The sequence below is a fragment of the Gigantopelta aegis genome, chromosome 4, assembly GCF_016097555.1.
Source record: "Gigantopelta aegis isolate Gae_Host chromosome 4, Gae_host_genome, whole genome shotgun sequence".
Lineage (NCBI taxonomy): Eukaryota > Metazoa > Mollusca > Gastropoda > Neomphalida > Peltospiridae > Gigantopelta > Gigantopelta aegis.
Window position 1 is genome coordinate 100,320,388 of NC_054702.1, and position 15,810 is coordinate 100,336,197.

General features: G+C 35.5%; 1 protein-coding gene across 1 annotated transcript in view; it reads left to right on the forward strand.

Moving 5' to 3' along the window:
• LOC121371579 (centrosomal protein of 152 kDa-like) overlaps nucleotides 1–15,810 on the forward strand; it is a 47,257-nt gene that overhangs the window by 227 nt on the left and 31,220 nt on the right. Inside the window, exon 2 of the mRNA XM_041497581.1 lies at nucleotides 11,306–11,454. Coding sequence (XP_041353515.1) covers nucleotides 11,341–11,454 — 114 coding nt within the window. The 5' untranslated portion in view covers nucleotides 11,306–11,340. The remainder of the gene's footprint in view (nucleotides 1–11,305; nucleotides 11,455–15,810) is intronic.

A 15,810-nucleotide genomic window follows, 5' to 3' on the forward strand; every position in this document is an offset into this window, starting at 1 on the left:
AGGCAAACCTACTTGACTACTAGGATCTCTCAAAGTTTGCAAGCGGTGAATTTTTTTTTTTTTTTTGAAAATGTAAATACCTATAGTTCGTCCCACAGTAAACACCTTTTTTCATACTATGGAATTTACTACAAGGTATTTATTTCTGAGCGGATTGATTTGTAAATTACACACAAAAATAGGGGATGCAGTGAACTCATATGGAAACTAACTTGTATGAATGGAAAACTTGTATAGAAAACGAACTCGTATGGAAAAAATAACGGTGAACTCGTATGGGGATGTATGGATATGCAGATATACTTTGATATTTCTCTTAAATGTGTATTTTGACACTTGTTTTTATTGATGTCCCCATCAGTCAATTATTTGCGTGTCAACGGCAGTCACCTATAATCAAAACACGCATGTCATTAGACTTATTTCCTGTGACAGAAACCGTAAACAATGTATGCATGTTTTGCATTTCTCACTAGCCCAAACTTAAAAACCACTAGCCAAGGACGTTGGGCTAGCAGATTTGTCAAACTCTGCATAAAAAAACTACACACAAGTTGCAATGCAGTATTGGATATATCAGTACGAGTTCACTGCCTTTTCCCCCATACGAGTTTGTCTTCCATATGAGTTCATTTGTGGATTTCCATACAAGTTCACTGCTTTTTGCCCCATACGAGTAAATTTTCCATACGAGTTCACTGCAAGCCCAAAAATAGTACTATTTAAAGGCATTTTGTTATTTCCTAAACACTTAATTTTCTTCTTACATCAAACCAAACTGAAGTTATTTAGAAAATATTTTTTTTTATAGAAAGATGGGACAGACTATAAATTCAGTTTTATTAGGAAAGAGTTCCTGGTAAAATATCCCACCGTTATTGGGGATAGTGCTGTCCATTAGGGCCTAAAAGGTTACCGTGTGAAAACGTCCCCAGTTCCTACCAAAACGTCCTGGTCACACTGAACACCAACTACCCAACGCATGCACAATAATTATTTGAGAGAAGTGGAATCAAATTCAATGTCATTTCAACCATATTCAATCCCTGAATGCCATTAGGCCTATACACCAATATTTTTCTTCCAACATTTTTTTTTTCCCGTGCCCGACACCAACAACTCTTTCACCAGTATGCCATTTCTAATGAAAGTTTGATTCTTGTCTGTTTTGAGGATTTAATGCCCAGTAAAGATATCCATGTTAAATCAAAGAGGCCACTAAATCTCGCTTTCAACAACTAATTAAGAATCCCACTAACACCAAACATCAGAGACACATTTAAAATTTTATTGTTTATTTAATGTACAGTGCGAGTGCGAATAATTTTAACATGCTCATATACCACTAGAGTTTCGAGCATGTCCATCCCGGGGCCTGTCTCTGGATAGCCAGTGACTTGCTCCGGGATAGAACAAAATTAAGGGGATAATTTTGAAATTTACATCCAAAAATTAAATAGTGGGCCTTTAAAATTTTGATGCGCATCTCTAATTAATATAATTAATAAAGAAAATTCTACTCATTAAATTTGGTCGCTAGATTAGATTGGGTGGTCAAAAAGAAATTAGATAGATAGATAGATGACACGCCTGATTTGGGATGGGGGTGGGGGTGATAATGGACAGAATTTTGAAAATAGCAATTAGTAAAAGAAATTAGTTGGATTAAAATTAGAAAGAAAAAAGTTACAAGCCAAAAATAATTGAATTGACTGCTCGACCGAATATTTATATAATTTGGAGCATTTTAGAAGGACAGTCCAAAAATAAATCAGAGAAAGAAGAGAGGATCAGACTATTTAATAATATTTTTAAAAAAAAAGAAGTAATTTCAATATAAAATTTTGAACGAAGGTCTAAAAGTTTAAAGTCCGATCTATATGGTCCGGGCCGGGGGTGGGGGGAGGGTAAGTTTGAGGTGGGCGGAATTTGGAATACGAATTTAGTAGTTAGGTCAAAGACCGAAGACCAAAAATGTGCTACAAAAATTTAAGTCCAAACAATAAAATTAGAGTGCTCGACCGAAAAGGTTTTAAGGTGATTTGAGCAATTTAGACGGGCTGCCAAAATAAGTCCTGGACCGACACCTTCCTCGTCTTGGCTTCGCGGTTGCAACAACTCGTGGAGACGCCGGTGGATTGGTTGGTGCGGATGACACTTTTCCTGTTTCCATCGGCGTTGGTGCTACAATGGGAGGGGCCGCCATTGCCGGTTTAGCCGACAGCTTTGGCTCCCCCTTTGCTTCTGAGTAGTACAGCCTCCTTCGTACGCGGGGTGGGATGTAGCTCAGTGGTAAAGCGCCCCTCTGATGTGCAGTCGGTCTGGGATCGATCCCCATTGGTGGGCCCACTGGACTATTTCTCGTTCCAGCCAGTGCACCACAACTGGTATATCAAAGGCCGTGGTATGTACTACCCTGTCTGTGGGATGTGTCATATAAAAGAGTGGAAAGCTTACACTGCCGTTTTGCTTTGTAAGTTTGAATATCATTTGCTACTCTCAATTGTCTGAAATGGTATTATCACTTCATACTAGAGTTTGGCAGGTTATAGCAGTCAATAAAAAGAAACTTTGCCAACAATTATTTTGTAGTGTATAAAATACTGCCTGCAAAACAAGGTGGTACAAAATTCTTTTGTCCTTTTTAGATAGCTTTGTTTGTTTTTATTAGTTCCCTACTGGTCAACTGGAGGGGACTAGGTTTCATCCTTCTGTCTGTCTGTCTGTCTGTCTGAATCTGTCCATCCGTCTGTCCCACATATATACGGTATTTTTTCGTATGTTTTTTCCAAAATGCCGTGAGCTGTTGAGCTGACATTTTGTGTATACTATTACAGATCAAGTTTGATTTTCATGACAGTTTACCTCTTTTTTTTTACATAGTTATGGCCCTTGAACTTAGGAGATATGGAAATTTGTTTTACAGGCTTTTCCCCCAATACCTCAAGATACTGAGCTAAACTTTTATGTATAGCTTTATCATATACCGATACTATTAGTATTACAGATAATGTTTGATTTTCATGTCGATTTACCCATTTTTGACACAGTTATGGCCCTTGAATGTAGGAGATATGAACATTTGTTGGGTCTGATAGGATATGTATTGCTTTAGCATGCTTGTTTAAAAAAAACATTATTTAAAAAAAATTGTTTTATCTCATTAATTATTAAATATTTTAAGTCTTATATATACAAAATAATAGACTTTCAGTGTGACTGCACATGTGCATTTTTGAGGGATGTGTTTGAAAAAAAAATCCCCAAACCACTGATTATTTTGAGGAGTGCAGTGTTTGTCTCCTCAACATTTTGTACCAGCCTCGGTGGCGCAGTGGTTAAGCCATCAGACTACAGGCTGGTAGGTACCGTGCTTCAAAGCAAATGGGTGTTAACGATGCCCCTGAATATTGTTTAAACAGCTATTAACTGTCAAACATGGCAGTTGTTAAAATGTGTGTACCGGCCTTATTGGCCATCAGACTACAGACGGGTAGGTACAGGCTTCACAGCCCGGTACCGGCTCCAACCCAGAGGAAATCCTTAAGGGCTCAATGGGTAGGTGTAAGGCCAGTACACCCTCTTCCCTGTCACTAACTACTAACCCACTGTCCTGGACAGACAGCCCAGATAGCAGAGGCATGTGTGCCCAGGACAGCATGCTTGAACCTGAATTGGATATACCGGTAAGCACGAAAATAAGTTGAAATGAAATCAACATTTTGTGGCATAATTTTTTTACTCTTGAATTTTTTAAAAACAAAAATCTGGAACCTAGATTTTAATATCTAATGACGACATACAGAATAAATAACTTTATGTTTAAAGTTACATTCTCTGGTTACCATATTATAACATCATGTACAAATATGAAATACAAGCTCAAATGCACTTTTAAAAAAGTCGTGTGTGTTCGCTATGAACGGATATCGTCAAATGTATACGCTTGATTCGTCGCCTGTGCCGCCATAGCTCGGCAAAGCAAAAACGACAGCCTGTTGTCAGTTTCAGTTAACACGTGCGTTTGCCGATTTCAAATTGTAGGGTTCGTCTCAAAAAATTAAAAGAGAAATCTTGCACTGTACGGAGAACGTTTGGTTGAGGATACGGTACTAGTCTTTAGTTAAAACCGGTTTGATCTTGACAACGTATTATCGACAGTCGTACCTTCCTATTTCAGAATTGATATTTTATAAAGTGTTAGTAGAACTTTCAAAGTTTAGTTTGTATACTAGTAACACATTAATCATGTATATATTTTTAAAATAAGATATACTAAAGTAGACTGAACATTTTCACTTCTTAATTTTACGTGTTAAAATCGACAAATTCAAATAAATATTATTTCGTTTGGAAAGGGTAAAGTTGGGGTGGGGGGGGTGGGTGTTTAACAACATCAAAGATAAAGCATATTAATTTAATAATCATCCGACCCATACAACCGTAAATAAAATGTGTTGAGTGCATCGTTAAATAAAACATATCCTATCCTTCCTTCCATCTGCTGTTGGATGTCTAACATTTGGTAATTTTGACATATAATCTTAGAGAGGAATCGAGTGCATGTGCAGGGGGAGGGTACTGGAGGTCGAAACCCTTACTTGCCCAAACTTAAAACAAATTGAGATGTATTTTTTGGGGGAGCATGGCCCCATACAAACTTCGCTTAACAGTCTATAACCCCAACCCCGCTGAAATCCCTGCACACACGCCTTGGAAACCCGCTACATTTGTTTTTAGCAAAGGATTGTTTATATGTACCATCCCACAGACAGGATATCACATACCATGGTCTTTTTGTATACCCGCCAATGGGAATCGATCCTAGACTGACCGCGCATTTCCAAAAAACACCTTTTTAGGTCTAAGTAATGAATAAAAATAACATATAGTCTTGAAAAATGTTACGTAAATCGAACACAGTACCCTCTTCCTTTACCCCAAGAGCGTTACGTAATTAGTAACACCCCCTTACATGTATGCCAACAGCTGGCCACTGTCAAAATTTAAAGGCAAATCCCCCACTCACCGACCCCTGGAAAGGCATTGTACCATACCTCTATGGATATAAATATGTTTTGGAGATATGAGACGACCCCTCAATGATCTTTTGTTGGGGAATTCTATACTTGTGATAAGCCAATGAAAACCGAGATCGGTACGAGCCCGTCAAAAGTGTTCCACTTTCAAAATCATGGCTTTGTTTTTGACCTGGATAAGCCAGTGTAGTGAAACTAATGCGGAGTGCGGCGTCATATATGCACCAAACGTAATTGGATTTTCTGTTCTATATGCTTAAATAATAAAAATATTCCAGGGAATGTAGTTTCAAAGACTAATTATATTTTATAATATACAAAGAGAGTTGACAAGTGTCTTACTCGAGCTCCTGGCTCAATTGGGTTTGTGCTTTGACCAAGCTTTTCAACCAATTTCTCGGCTTCTTCATGTCCTGGCTGCCTTTCTAAGTTTGAACGAATTCCTTCCAAGATAACCAACTTTGATTCACTGTACACGTCTGAGCCAACTAGCTTGCAAAGAGCACCCATCACCTAACCTGTAGTAAGGAAATTTTCCATTTAAATGAGTTACTTGCAATACATGTGTAAATTAAAAAACAAAAACATGATATTTGTGTGTTATGTTGTAAAAGCTTAAGTGACAAATGAGAGCGATCAACTCTAGGAATAATTCAGGTCTGCTTTCCGATAAAAAACGGAAGGAATCTTTGTTTAATGACACCTGATCACATTGTGAAAGACAGCTACAGCTATTTGTTGTCTTAACATTTTATTTCTACTTATTTTCATGCTTATATCCAATGAAGGTTCAAGCACGCTGTCCTGGGCATACACCTCCGCTATCTGGGCTGTCTGTCCAGGATAGTCGGTTAGTTGGTTAGTGGTTAGTGAGAGAGAAGAGGGTGTAATGACCTTACACCTACCCATTGAGCTCTTAAGAACTCGCTCTGGGTTGGAGCCAGTACCGAGCTGCGAACCCTGTACCTACCAGCCTGTAGTCCGATGGATTAACCACTGTGCCACCGAGGCCAGTATGGATCTAATGGGATGTCAGTGTCTGTGTTTACACTATTGGGCCTCATTACATAATGCTTTATGACTTTACCTTCAGTTCAAAGATGCTGCCTTCAGAACCAGTCATGAACAATCTGATTAAAGTGACAGACCCTAGTTTTTAAATACTACAACATATTTTTCACTAGTAAAGCCATTGTTGATGATTTATATTAGAAGTACTTACATTTTATTATTTAGAATATTAATTTTCGTACACCTGAAGTGGTTCTGGTCATTCAGATTTTTGTAATATCCCAAAATGCATTTTTCATAATTCTAAAAATACACATTCGTCTGAAAAGTAATGGTTATTGAGACCAGTTCTAGTTAGTTTTAAACAGTATTTCCCAGTTTAAACACTACAGACTTTAGCTTCTCTCTGTTATAACAACCCCTGCAATTAAGAAAATATCCACAGCAAATAATTTGCTGTGGAAAAATAGTGTACACGGCATTCTCCACAGCAATTTTTCCGTTAGCATGTTTGCAACTCAGGATTGTAAGTAAATTTGAATGATTAGTTTGTTATTTGTGTTGTTTGCCAATATGCTGTAAGATTTATTCATACCAATATTCATTGATTAAAAGTGATGTAACAGTTAACACACGAATGACACGTACACGTTCAAGAACAATGGGGTTGCAAGGGGATGACTATTTATCATATACAGTGTAGTCAGTCCGCAGTGACATGTCAATCTTTATATTTTAATTATATTATATCAAAGTGTCAGAATATATTTAATGCGATGTAGAATTAAAATAATTTTCTTTAATAATAGCATAATTTCTGTTAGGAAATCTGTTACCAAGACCAAATGCCCCCATTTCAAGCCCGAGTATATCAGTAAAGTTTTTTTTTTTTTTTTGGATTAGGCCACTCAGCACCAGAAATGGGTAGCATATAAATGATGGTGAAATGAGATGGAATGCCAAGGGAACTTTGGGGGAGGCTTGGAGGGGGATCGTAAAAAATTAAAATTAATATATAATAAAATTATAACTGTCACAAAATTTAGGGGGGGGGGGGGGCCTGGGGTCCTGGGGCCCCTCCTAGATCCACCTCTGGTCTCTGCAATGCATGTGCTATGAACAGTCAACAAGAGTCAATGACCTAGTTGATACTCGCTTAATGCTGGTAATTTACATATGTTTACAATCATGCCCGATGACACTGAGATTCAGATACTTAATAATAACGGTGCAGTTGGTGTTTTCATATATTTTTGACAATAAAGAAAAAATAACATCTTGAACAAAAATCCAATAGGCCTATAGTCCACAGCAAAAAGAAAAGTAAGGAAGGAAATATTTCATTTATTTTATTTACGGTGATATGGTGTCAGACATATGGTTAAGGACCACACAGATATAGAGAGAGGAAACCTGCTGTCGCCACTTCATGGGCTACTCTTTTCGATTAGCAGCAAGGGATCTTTTATATGCACCATCCCACAGACAGGGTAGTACATACCATGGTCTTTGATATACCAGTTGTGGTGTACTGCCTGGAACGAGAAATAGCCAAATGGGCCCACCGACAGGGATCGATCCCGGACTGACCGCCCATCAAGCGGGCGCTTTACTACTGTGCTACTTCCTACCCACTACAGCAAAAAGAATGCCGCAGAGAACGAAAAACTCTATGGCATTGCCGATTGCTGCAGGCAATTGCAGGAATTGTATAACCTTATCCAAATGTGTGTTGCAGGTTTGTTGATTAACTAAACTTAGTGTCATATACATCTATCCTCTTGAAATATTACCTAAATTTTTTTGGTTGTTTTAGCAGGTGAATTTCTATTTTTTTAAAAAGGACTGCTTTTCCTTTTGAATTTTTTTTTATGCCATTTGTTTACACTAGTTGCACATCTTTATTGAAAACGTGACCAAATCACTTAGCTATCACATAAGTGAACAAGATGAGGGCAACTTACCCCTCCCAGGTGAAGCAAATCCTCATGAATTCCCATCATTCTACCCACAATATTAGTTGTAATTTGTGTAAGAATCCTTAGTGATTCGTTTGCAGCCCTATATAGCTGTTTGGCAGTAATGCTAATATGAATAAATATTGTTATCCAGATTTGAGCATTTTCATTTAATTCTTGCTAAAATCGGCCTATCCCCTTACAAAAATGGGAGCATGTATGCCTATGAGTTGTCATGGCAAAGACACATACACTTAAACATTTATAAACAGAAGATTAAATAATATATAGTTACTTGTATTTATTTGGTAATTTAGTACTAATATAATATGAAAGTAATAAATTGGTAACTATTTTGTATGTACTCATGTAATTTACATGTACATTTTCCCAAGACATGCATTTCTGATCAGGTGAATAATATTAATAATATAAAATGAGAAATTAATGCCAGAGGAAATCTTTCATGGATTTTTATATTGTGTACTGTATAAACCTCACAGAAAGTAGTATTTGTGTATTATGTACTGCAGCATGTCTGAGCTTGTACATAGACAGGGGAAGAAAAGCAAGTTGTGACTTGGATTTGTGAAAACATACCTGTAATGCTGTTAGTTTTATCCTGGAGAGAAATAAAGGTTAAGTAGGTCACTCAGCTGCATTGTTGATCTCATTAATGTGCTCATGCTACAATGACCGTCAGTTATTGGAGATGGTCAAGTAGTCCATGTCAGTTTGAGACGGTCAGTGTGGCTCAGTGTGACGTTTTCCATACCTGTTTTAAGGGCTGTTCTAGAACTATTACTTGGAGGGGGCACTTGGAGGTAGGAATATTTTTAATATTTACTGGGTGGTTTTATACAAGTAGAATTTACATATATTGTTTTGGGTTTATTTTTTTGGAATGAAGTTGTTTTTAATTGCTATTATTTTCTTTTTAGTCATACTGTGTTATATACTGAACAGCAAAAACATTTGTTATGAACAATTTAAACCCATTTTTATCAGTGTTTCTGCCAGAAATAAATTTGTGGGTATCGTGTTATGAAATTGAATGTAACCACAGACAACAGGGGGAATGGGGGGCCTCTCTCAGCAAGAAAATGGGTTAAGCTAAGGAATAGGGTTAAGAAAATCATACAGTAATGATAAGAGTAATTAATTTTGTCAGAAGGTTAACTAAAAAAAAAAAATAGGCAAACATTTTTGAGTATGGTGCCATACCCGTTTTACCCAATTAATTTTATCATACAAAAATTTAAAATATTTTTTGTTTCTTGAGTTTGATACAGGTATGTGTAAAAGTAGACTGGTAGGGGAAAAGCCTGCATGTAATCCTGATGGTTGTACATGTATATTATTTTTATTTCTTAATACATTTCATGATGTATGGTGTGTGTCAAGAGATTTAATTTACATGCACTGCTGAATTGGCTTTGGTGTTAATTACTTGACCTAACGGGACATTTAATTGGGTGATGTAATGTCTCCTGTGCACCCCTGCCTGCTTGAGAGGTGAGTTTGTTAATAGTGTGTCAGCATTGTTATTCAGATTGAGTGTTACAGGGTATTATTTTTTATTGTACATACAGTACCTGATTAGGATCTTTTCTTATATCCACCAATGTTACACAAAAGACTATAATATTATGTTATACATGTGTATCAATAATTTTTATGTTTTTAACTATCAATATCTTCTATTTCATTGGTCATAATTTTAAATAATGTGTTCTCAGATGTGAACTAATATGGATATTGATTAATAATGTTAAAATAATATATACAATTTCATTTCAGTTTCTGTTCTATATTCTCAATTTCATCATATTAGACTGTTCCCTTAAATATACTACATGTATTAATTATTCAAGATAAAAGTAATGTGCTTTTCATGTCAGGTTTAAAACTGGTCAGACAGCTCATCAGTTCCGAATCCATTGTTCAGGCAACGTGTTAGAAAATATAATTCCAGTGTCCAAATAATAATTAATTATTATTATTATTATTATTATTCCTAATTAATTAGTCACTTAGCAGCTGCACAAAAAATAAGTTTTATGGTTAATGTTTAAAAGAGGAGCTTAATTTGTTAGTGTTACAAAAATAAATAATTAACTTGGAAAAGTGACAAAAGAATGTAGCAAAACAAAAAAGTTTGTTAAAGTTTATTTTGTTGATAAAATAATTTTGGGGCCGAATTTTCCAGAATGGATTTTTGCCGAACGGTGAGTCATAAGTAGTCGAATAAACAAAGTTTTTGGTACATAATGGATTGGGACCACTCACACAGGGTCTCCTGCACTCTATAAATATCAGAACCCTTTCCAGAAGTCAGTATATGAGGCAATTACCTTCATATAAGAACGCACTATAGTGCTGAAAGTAGTGATATACGTGTTGTGACATCTACTTCACCCCACCTCTTCAAATAAAATGTGTACATCTAAAGGCAAATGTATGTATCGTATGTACGCACTGTGTGGGCGAATTTTAGGCACATTTATTTTAGTCCTTGACCCAAGTAATTGCTGAATAAGTGAAAAAAATAATTTTGGGGCCGAATTTTCCAGAATGGATTTTTGCCGAACGGTGAGTCATAAGTAGTCGAATAAACAAAGTTTTTGGTACATAATGGATTGGGACCACTCACACAGGGTCTCCTGCACTCTATAAATATCAGAACCCTTTCCGGAAGTCAGTATATGAGGCAATTACCGTCATATAAGAACGCACTATAGTGCTGAAAGTAGTGATATACGTGTTGTGACATCTACTTCACCCCACCCCTTCAAATAAAATGTGTACATCTAAAGGCAAATGAATGTATCGTATGTACGCACTGCGTGGGCGAATTATAGGCACATTTATTTTAGTCCTTGACCCAAGTAATTGCTGAATAAGTGAAAAAAATAATGTCTAGATGAACATTCTTGATATGTTTTTATACATTAAAGTGGTGATGTTGGGCAACACAGACTGAGTGGTCAAGATGAACATTCTTGATATGTTTTTATACATTACAGTGGTGATGTTGGGCAACACAGACTGAGTGGTCAAGATGAACATTCTTGATATGCTTTTATACATCACAGTGGTGATGTTGGGCAACAGACTGAGTGGTCAAGATGAACATTCCTGATATGTTTTTATACATTACAGTGGTGATGTTGGGCAACAGACTGAGTGGTCAAGATGAACATTCCTGATATGTTTTTATACATTACAGTGGTGATGTTGGGCAACAGACTGAGTGGTCAAGATGAACATTCTTGATATGTTTTTTATACATTACAGTGATGATGTTGGGCAACACAAACTGAGTGGTCAAGATGAGCAACATCAGTTTAATGAACACAGAAACCAGTATCAACTTCGATGGTAATGGAATCCAAAGTCGCGCAGAGGCCGAGTACCGCAAAGAAGAAGAACGACAGCAGAATGAGGTAAGGGAGATAACTGGTTTAAGTTGTTCAACTGATGAAATACAGTGAAACCCCGCTATTAAGACCACCCATGGGACTTAATAAATATGGTCTTATTAACAGGGTGGTCTTATTTGTGGGTTACTATTTTTTAACTTTCAAGTTGATTCCAAATTATGTAAGAAATAGATTGCAAATATCATTTATTTGAACTATTTACAGTGAGCACTAAAATAGAATTAAGAACTAATGTCAGTATGATACTATGAATTTATAAATACTGAATAGTAGTCGAATTATATGAAAAACATTTCTATTGTCTATGTTGAATTTGACATTTCTAATAATGATGTCGCATATAAAAGTATATCAAAATAGTGATAGTACGACTACAACATTCATGTTTTGTTTTCAGTGCTTTGACACAACTCTCTCAAAATACACAAGCTCACTTTGTCAATGTCGTCTCTCTAAATAACACTTGTTTTGTTACCTATTGGATTAGTCGGTCACCTTGACAGAGCAATATTCCAATTAACAATTGGATCCGCCCTGTCATGTTGGGATGACAGTGAATGTGTATCTTCAACTAACGAGAATATAATACACATGTTGAGGCAACTTCAGAGTAATCAACGTTCTGGGCTGGGCATTAAAAGCATTTGCAGTGATGCTCTTCTTAAGAAGTTACATAATTTGTATAGTCAGTGTGTTTCTTTATAAATGTATTTAATTAGAATGTCACTGTAATCGGAATGTGTGCAGGCTTGTATGAAAACTTACAATCAGTGCATTACATCGCTCATTAATATAAACTAGGTGACAATGTATTCCGGAAACTTAAAGTACCGGTATCCTTTTTATGCTCCACAGATTAAACTAACATGTTTACTCTTTGACTGTACTACACGTACCTATCATTTGTTAACAGTCAGCAAGAACAAAGAAACCATTAGATGCATGGCTTTTCAGAATGCAGAATGCAGAAAATTTGATATCATAATATGGTCACTCTGACGGGATGGAAATTCACTAAAAACTACCATTAGGACCTACTTTACTGGTCGTAATCCGCAATAGCAGGGTGGTCTTAATACCGGGGTAGGTTTACCTATAAAATGATACGGAAATATTCTGGTCTTCAAAAAAATGGTCTTAATATTGAAGTGGTCTAAATTACGTGGTGGTTGTTATGTGGGGTTTCACTGTATCTTTATTATCAAGTTAAATGTATAGTGTCATATATGTATGCATGTAGTGTATTTAGCTCAATGTTTAGGTTTCTCACAAACTATAAGTCCTACATTAATCAGACTTGTTTTAAATAATTACATCTATGAATGTACATCTCAATGCATGTTAAAAATTATTTGAAATTCATTAAATTAATTTTTTTATTGATTTAATAAACAAAACAAGCATTGATATGAACATCTTTGAATGTATACATCAATGACACTCAATAAATTTACGGTAGGGGAGACATAACTCAATGGAGTCCTCGTTTATTTGTTTTTAACATTTTTTTTTTTTACAAAACTTGTTACATCCAAAATTGTGGAAAATGGATATCCATAATCACACAAATAGCTTGTTTGATATACTGTACATGGTTACGAAGTGGTTATCCTAAAATAGTACATACCTTGGCCTTTGATATACCAGTCATGGTTCACTGGCTGGAACGAGAAATAGCACTGTTGGGGATTAATCCAAAAGCAACCACACATTAAGTAAGTGCTTTACCACTGGGCTACATCTCGCCCCCTAAATTAATCAAGGCCAGATTAAATATAAACATGTGACTACTGAGCTAATTCATCTCAAAACCACGGAAACATTAAATATAAACATGTGACTACTGAGCTAATTCATCTCAAAACCATTGAAACATTAAACCTTATGGTAATTAAAACTTAAAGTAAAATGCATTAATTTATTAAAAAAAATATTATTATATATTTTATATACCAATAGAAACTAAAAACAACCCAGAAAACAAAACATATAAGTGTCCCTTGGTTATGGGGTTGAAATCTTTTAAAATTGAATACTGCATTTCATGGACTGTGATACATTTTAAACAGCAGTTTTCTAACTACAATCTTTCTAGAAAATTGTGAAAATGTATCCATTAATTTCCAACATTTTAGAGTATGTAATTGTACCGTTCTTAGTTTGTATCCTCTGGCAGAAACCCTGATAATGAAGGTTTTACCACTTTTATTTCTCACTTGTTACATTGTAACAAACAAGGATGTGTTTTTGAAAGTTTTCCCCCACTGATGTCTGCTTTTTTTTGGGGGGGGGGGGGGGGTAAATAGTTTTTTTAAAGTACAGATAAATTGATTTTGATATAAAATGCATTAAAAAACCCTCCATTTGAGTATGGTATAAAATAGTCAGCATTAAAACAACAATTCAGCTTTTTATTTTTCATTGAGTATCACATCCCTAAACAAAATATCTTCTGTGAATTTCATGAATGTTTAAGCTTTAAATGATCAGGCTACAGCTCCACATGGTAAATATACTCTTTATGTGACACAACATTCATTCCCACTCAGGTCACACCAAGCAAACAACACCTGTAAAAGTAAATTAGCCTATTCTTTGTCAATGTTGGTATCAAAAGACTTTTTAAATTGGCTAAAACCAAAATGCCATTTTCACACGTATAATGTTTTTGTACAGTTAGTGTAAGTTATATTTTTTGGGTGTAGTTTGATTTGACTAAATCATTATTAGCTCTGTTCTTAAATATTGATTCTTGTTAATGAAAAGTTGATATTTTACTTCAGTTCTGTTTGACATGTCTGTGTCAAATAGAATATTAACAAATTGTGTATTTGTATTTGAGTCTGGTGACATCTTGGCAGCACACTTGCATTGTAGTGTTGCTGAATTTGTTCAATTTGAAAACAGCAGATTCAAAGTTAGGTGAAATCATTGATCCCCTTCTGAATTGACAGCCATTGATGTGTTGTGCTTGTATCCATTACACCAGTTTCTGTTACCATGGTAATAAGGAATTGAACTGGATGTTACAAAAGATAGATACAGTTCTAACGAATGTTATGATGGAGATGGCCTGATAATAAATGAACAGGACTGTATGCATTCTGTCTGCACTATTTACTATCATTCATTTTCTACAGCTTGATCATGGACTGTATAAAACAGTGTGAATCGGTGCACCTGGCTCAAATCCCACCACTGTACACTTGACAGCTTTATTATATGCATGTGTATCACCATGCTTTTAATTCCTATTGTGTGTTTAGCCAGATAATTATTTTTACTGTCTAATCTAACTGAGAATGAAAGAGGACAGAACATCTGGGTTATTGATCTAAGATGAAGTGACTTTTATCATTCTTAGTGTCACAGCACAAAGGTAGTCAAATATCGGAGGGCTTCTCCAGATGACATGTTGCTGGTTGACACTGTTGTAGGGTGTGATGGTGTATCTTGTTCAGGGTGAACAAAGGATGTAACAGTAAGCGGAAGCTCGGAAGGACAGAGTGGATCTCTTTAAGAAAGAAAGCGTCATGGTCTAGCGATTCTAAAAATTGATGTGCATACATGTTTCCTGTTGGATTTGTAATGTCAGTACGATGTTAAAAAACTTGGGTTGTCGTCATGGATATCTGTTTATTTTGTTGTTTTGAAAGAGATGTGCTGACAGTGGAGTTTTTCAAAGAAGTCAGGTGGATACATATGCACGTGTACACCAGTGAAATTGCTTTCCTTGGCTGAAAGTTGTGAAAAGCAGTGATTTATACATTTATGTTTATGGACATATTATATAAAACATTATTATCAGAATGAAGTGAAATTAGGATAAAAATGACAAATTACTACAGTGTAACATTATGTGACCAAGAAGACGTTTATTATGAAATTAAGGATATCAAGAATTTGTTGTTTAAGGTAAGAAAGATGAGGTGCATATGTTATTTAGTACTTTTAAGTTTTATGTTGCATACAGGTTTGATGTTGCTGTCCATCATGTAAATCCTGAAATTAAGTGTCTTAATATATTATGTCTCTCTGTCAATTCATTTATCTGTTCATAGCTATATCTCATTCACATATGGGTGTTCCCAAAGGCAGTTATATAATACAAGTGCTATTTTGTCATGTCTTGCCACTACTACTACCGGTACTTTAGTTGAAACAAAACAGTATGTACAATTTATTGGTGTTGACATGCACATGATAGAATTATTATTACCCACTGGATATGGAAATTTTAATTTTTGGGTGCTCTAGAATAATAAAAAAGAGTTGTTCTTTCGTTAAGTCCAATAATTAATAATTCAATTTCAATTACATTCATTACAATATAACGTCATCCCACTGGTCTAGCCTTAG